Here is a 5,604-nt window from a genome sequence, read left to right as displayed (position 1 = left end):
TGGGCCCACTCCAGGGGCAGGGTGCAGCAGGGAATCGATGGCTGCAGGACACAGGGAGGTTACAATGATGACAAGGACCGCAAAGGCACACTGTCTGTGGCCTACGCGCTAGGCCCGGCAGCAGCAGTTCTCCATACATTACCCCACTGACCCCGCCGGGCAGGTCTTGTCACTCTTCCCATTAGAGATGAAGTCACTTGGGCAAGGTCTCCCAGCTGGCATGGGCAAAAGCGGGCCAGGCTGAACAGTGGAGGGGGCTTCACCTCAGGCTGGTGGCTTAATTCATGGGCTCGGGAGGCAGGTGATCTGCCACTTCCTGGCTGGGTGACCTTGGGTAAGTGACCTGTCTTAGCTTCAGTTTACACAGCAATGAGACAGGGGTGAGTACAGCTCCTCTCACATGTGAGGAGGACAGAGTGCTGGGGCCCAGGAAGTACTAAGACATGACAGGCCACTGCCAACATGCCTGTCAGCCCAGCCGGCCCAGCCACCGACCTTCAGGAACTCGAGGTTGATGTAAGGGAGGCCGCACGTCCGCAGCTCCATCTCCAGCGGGCTGAGTGTGGTGAGCAGCTGCAGGGGGATGATGGCGCCCAGGCCCGCGCGCACGGCTGTCACACACTCGACGTTTTGCAGCTCCCGCAGCCGCAGGCTCCGGATGGCTGCTGCGTAGATGTCCTTGTTCTCCCACCTGCGGGGGTCGTGGGTGAGAGGCAACGCTCAGGAGGCTGCTCCGGGGCCTGGGGGCCACACCGCGCGGGCAGAGGCCCCAGGCTGTTACCCGGATTTCCCAGGCCTGGCAGCTCAGTGAACTCCTCTCCTGCTCTGGGTGTCACCCGCCCCAGACCTGCTGTTTCTGAATAAAGTCCTTCCACTGAAGATACTCCACCATCTTTCCTGGCGCCCACCGTCCTGCCTCACACCCTCCCCGCAGTGGAAGCCGCCGGTCCCCTGACCTAGGCCCCCACGCACTCACGCCACAGGGATGTGCCGGCCGCGGCTGCACAGCTCCACCTCCTCGCCCGCCATGGTCAGGTAGGTGAACCGGCAGCAGGGCTTACTGGGCCCGTCGGGGCTCTCGATGGCCAGGTGCTGGGAGGCAATCTCGGCGCACAGGGCCTCCAGCTCGCTCTCGTCGTTGATCTGGAGGGAGGCATGGCAGGGCGGGGCTGACTGCCACCCTGCTCCCCAGGCCCTCAAGAAGAGGGAACCCCTTCCCCAGTTGGGCAGATGTCGGTCATTGTTCGGGTGGGGGCTACTGTGGCCTGGCCCGCCAGCCTTGCCATCAGTTCAGCGTTGGGCACGTGACCGAGGCCTTGCCAATGAGACCCAAATTACAGTTGCCCTCTTTCCCTGGTGTGGACACAGCCGAAGGCGGCGCACCTCGTGCTGCTGGGGCCATCTTGAGATCACTCACTGACGACATCATTGGAGCACCTGGATTCAACCCTGTCTGAAGCCAATCTGTATCTGTACTTTTAGTTTTAAGATCAAATCACTAAAAAAAATTTCTTTCCTAAGCTGGTTTGACCTGGGGTTTCTGTCACTTGTCACCAGAGAGCCCTGACTTAATTCTACCTGTGGAAGGTACACGGGCTACCCCCTCCACCATCTGGCCCACTGACGTGCATGCTGGGCCACCGAGGAGAGGACGGGATCTGACCCAGGGGAGAACAAGCCTGTAGCCCGGGACAGTGAAGGCCGCAGGCAGGCACCCCCGACAGAAGTTCAGGGCATTTCTTTCTGGTTCATGTGCCTCCCCCGCCTCTCCCGGGGTGGTTCTATCTCCCAGCACCCTCTGGGGCCTTGCCCATCCCCTCCAGACAGAAGCCTTGGCTGGACGGTCTGCCTGGACGCCATCTTACCTCCTCTGCCTGCCTCAGGCCTTTGCTGCCACCCACGCCCCTGGGAGGACTTCTCAGAGCAGCGCCTGGCAGCTACTTATAAATCCCCAGCCCGTGGAGGGTGTCCTGCTTTGACCCTTTAAACAATTCATCGTCGGCCCTCTTTCCGCTGAGAAGCCAACTGCTGTCCAGGACCCTGGCTTTGCTGCTCCCGTGTGCTGGCTTCCCTCAAGTGGCAGCTAAGGGGACTACAGAAAGCCTGGCAACGAGGCCCCTCCGAGGGCCCTCATGTCTGGCCAGTGGAGGCCGATGGGCCAACCCCTCCTTCAGCAGATGTCCCCTGGAGAGCAGCCTCGCAAGGCCTCTGACACAAAGTCTGCCCCCCGGTGAGCAAGAGCCGCTGGCCTCGGGGAGGGCTGGATCACGGGCCACCTCCACACTCTGCCGGGATGGTCTCTAACCTGAGGAGCGCGTGTGGGCCAAAAAGCTCAGGCTTTCCAGCTGGCCAGACCCGAGCTCTGCTAGTGGCTTTGCTCCCGGCCAGCCCACCGCTCTGAGCCTCACTTCCCTCCTGGCCTCGCTGTGAGGGCTTCTGAACACAGCCCTCCAGCGTGGGCCTTACATAAATGGAGAGCAGCGGGGCAGCTCCCTGACGACAGACGTGAGCCCAGCCTGGCCTCAGCGACTCTGCCGAACCAATGGACGGACCCGACCACAGCCTGAGCAGCGACCACAGGTGGGCTGGTCTGCGTGTGGAGGGGAACGGTCGGACACTGCTGTGATCTCACTATCTCTGTGTGTCCCAAGGCACAGGGGAGGGAGGAAGAGCTCCGTTCCCAGCGCCCTGCCTAGGTGATACCCAAGAGCTGATCTGTGCTCTTCGTGAACCTCTGAAACCCAGCTCTTAAAAGTGAAACTGGCTCTGCTTGGAGCAGCTCCCTCCCACCCAACACTTCTACTCCTTTAGCTGCCGGGAACCCTTCACCCCTGTGTCCTCACGAGGCCCAGCAGGCTGGTTAAGTCACCCCTGGGCTGCTGCTGTCTGCAGGGAGGGAAGACTGAGGCTCCTGTCCCCCTGAGACAAGCCTGGCCAGCAGAGATGCCTTATGCAGCCTAATGTTCTTCAAGAGATGGCAGTCAGTCCCCAGGTGAGGACACAGAGGCCATGGGGTGGCAATAAGGGCCCCAGGGGCACTGCTCCGGGCCCCACTGTCCCCCAGAAAACGTGGGCTTTTCACTTACACTCTCGAATTTCTTGACGTAATTGTAGGTGAGTATGTCTGCTTCCTGCAGGTCTTGGTCAGGGTCCAGGGGCTCGCCCACCAGCGTCTTCCAGAAGGAGGGCAGGAGGTCCAGGGGAAGAGGGACATCTGCTCGAATCGCAATTCCCAGCAACTGGCCCAGGAAGTGCAGCAGCTGCTCCTCCCCGTAGGTGATGGGGCTTGGGGTCAGGATGTACTTGCCCTGGAAGTGGAGGCAGAGGTGAAGTGACTGACGTGGGCCTCTGCTCCCCGCAGGAACATGGGTCCCAGGCCCACGGGACCCACGGCAGGCAGAAGCATGTCCAGCCAGAGCAGCAAGAGCACCGCCCAGACCAGGAAGGCTTGTGAAGGGGCTCAGAGCTGATGAGGACGCGCACGCGTGAGCCGAGCCCCTGCCCCTCGGAGCCGACCGCTGGGCCACCAGCCTTGGCTGCCCAGGCCTCGCGTCTTACCTTGTTCTTGTTGACGGCTGAGCTGGGGCACAGCAGCAGAAGGGAGAGCGAGGAGCTCTGCAGCTCTTTACACACCTGCCACAGGAAGTGGCGGAAGGAGCCGCCTGCGGGACAGGTGGGGACCTATCAGCTTACCCTGCCCGCAGGCCCTGTCCCCACCGGGAAGTCAACTCCTCTGCCCCCTGGGCTGCGGCTTCGGTGGGTGGAAACAGAACCCGCCCAAGGGCTGGGAGATCCGGGCTCCAATATGTGGGGCCACTAACTAGCTGCGTGGCTCCTGGGGAATCACTTCTCTGACGGAGCCAGCCTCCGCGCCTCTACCTAGCGGATGGGGGCAGTCACTGTACCCACCTCCCAGGCTAGTTCCAGGGATTCAACGAGATCAAAGGCAGATCCTATGCGGGTCACTTCTCACAGCTGCAAGCTGACACCGATACAAGGGCTTGTGGGACCCGTGTCCGTCCCCTGCGCTGGGCCAAGAGCAGGGCCCCATGTTTTCCTCAGCACTGCCTCCTGCCAAGCCCAGGGCTCAGTGTGTGTCCAGTGAGAGCATAAATAAATGGATGGACACACAGACACACGCAAAGGGCAACAACAATGATCAGCTCCTCTCCTACTGCCATTCCAAATGTGCCTTTGGGTTTCTTGCAAAACTCCTCTCTGTGGCTGGGTCTCCTCTGCCCTTCCCCATGCATCCCATCAGTGTCCTCAGGTCAGGAAGCACTGAGGACAGCTGTGCACGCGGAGGACTTGCTTGGGGACAGATGTCAGGGCCTGGCCGCTTCCACGGAGAAGCAGGACACTCCCGCCTGCTGAAGCCGCCAAGGGCTGGGCTTTAGAATCCGACAGACCTGGGTTTGCACCCCAGTGATGCTGCTGACCTTGGGGGAGCTACTTAACTTGGTGGAGCCCCAGTTTCCCTGCCTGTAAAGTGGGACAGTGCTGGTGTCATGAGGAGTGTAAGGTGTTGATCCTGGGCCTGGCACGTTCTGGTATCTCAATGAACAGAGCTGTTCTCAGAGAGCCTCCGAGGTGTGCCCAGAGGATGCCACGGCACTGGCCGGCAAGGAGGCTGCTGCGGGAAGTGTCCCGTGATCAGGGCGGGAATGGGAAACAGAGCTGCCCCAAGAGCTCTCCCCACCCAGCGCGCCCAGTGGAAGAACTGTCTTCTCCCAAACAGCGCATTTCCTGAACGTCTGGGCTAAACGGACTGAAAAGGACCACGAAGGAGCATGTTCTGAGCGGCCATTCCTTCTCCCTGCAGCGTGAAATGGCAGGATGTGCCATTCTGATCAAGGGCTCCCCAGACCCCTGTCTCTCATGGGGCACACACACAAGCTTTTGGCCCAACCAACCCTCAGCCAAGGGCTCTTCCTGGAAAAGAAGTCCAATCCACACTGAGGGCGTCTCTCCTCAGCAAGAAATGCACTCCTAGCACTGATCAGAAGCCCGGTCCCCAAGCCTGGACAGTGCTGGGCTGAAGTTCCAGGCCAGCGGCAGGTGCCACATCCCCAGGGGACAGGGGCAAGTCCAGGGGGACTGGGTTTGGAGAGCCTGGACAGATGTCACTTGGGGGCAGTCCTGGCTTCTGTGCAGAGCAGGGTAATGAGGGTGTGGCTTGACTCTTGTTAACGGGTAAGATATCGGGCCATTCAGGCTGAACATAACCCCAGGAATGTTTACATTCTAAACACAGCCTTCAGCCTGAACTGGCTGACCGGAGGGCCTGCGGGGTGCCACTTACTGGTGCCGTGGACCTCCTCCCCAGTGAAACGGATGTTGAAGGCATAGGTGGGGTCACCGCCACTCGCCAGTCTGACACAAAGCTGGGAGGATGGCACCGAGGCCAGCTGCCTGGCCGCCTGGCAGAAGTAGGAGTTTTCAGAGGCTCTGATCTCCCCTGGAACGAGAGAGGAAGTGCCAAAACCACCGGGTGGCCATCTCCTGCATCCCAGCACAGGAGAGCCGCGTGGCCAGGCCCCGGCCTGCTGGGGGCAGCCACTGCCTCCCTTCTGCTCCTGGAACATCTTCAATCGTTCACGTCTG

At 60.9% G+C, this 5,604-nt stretch overlaps 1 protein-coding gene and 1 long non-coding RNA gene across 2 annotated transcripts in view; one reads left to right on the top strand and one right to left on the bottom strand.

Moving 5' to 3' along the window:
- Nucleotides 1-5,604, bottom strand: part of HECTD4 (HECT domain E3 ubiquitin protein ligase 4) — a 185,576-nt gene that overhangs the window by 3,203 nt on the left and 176,769 nt on the right. Inside the window, exons 70-74 of the mRNA XM_024741407.1 lie at nucleotides 5,303-5,458; nucleotides 3,559-3,662; nucleotides 3,087-3,308; nucleotides 977-1,143; nucleotides 496-691 (exon numbers count right to left, since the gene is read on the bottom strand). Coding sequence (XP_024597175.1) covers nucleotides 496-691; nucleotides 977-1,143; nucleotides 3,087-3,308; nucleotides 3,559-3,662; nucleotides 5,303-5,458 — 845 coding nt within the window. The remainder of the gene's footprint in view (nucleotides 1-495; nucleotides 692-976; nucleotides 1,144-3,086; nucleotides 3,309-3,558; nucleotides 3,663-5,302; nucleotides 5,459-5,604) is intronic.
- LOC112397280 (uncharacterized) lies at nucleotides 685-3,500 on the top strand. The gene is made up of 5 exons (XR_003002772.1): nucleotides 685-1,035; nucleotides 1,369-2,580; nucleotides 2,812-2,992; nucleotides 3,138-3,272; nucleotides 3,362-3,500. It is a non-coding gene; the product is annotated as an uncharacterized LOC112397280 (long non-coding RNA).

Source organism: Neophocaena asiaeorientalis, unplaced genomic scaffold (assembly GCF_003031525.2).
Source record: "Neophocaena asiaeorientalis asiaeorientalis breed wild unplaced genomic scaffold, Neophocaena_asiaeorientalis_V1.1 scaffold648, whole genome shotgun sequence".
Lineage (NCBI taxonomy): Eukaryota > Metazoa > Chordata > Mammalia > Artiodactyla > Phocoenidae > Neophocaena > Neophocaena asiaeorientalis.
The sequence above is the reverse complement of the archived record's forward strand: the minus strand, read 5'-3'. Positions and strand labels throughout refer to the sequence as shown.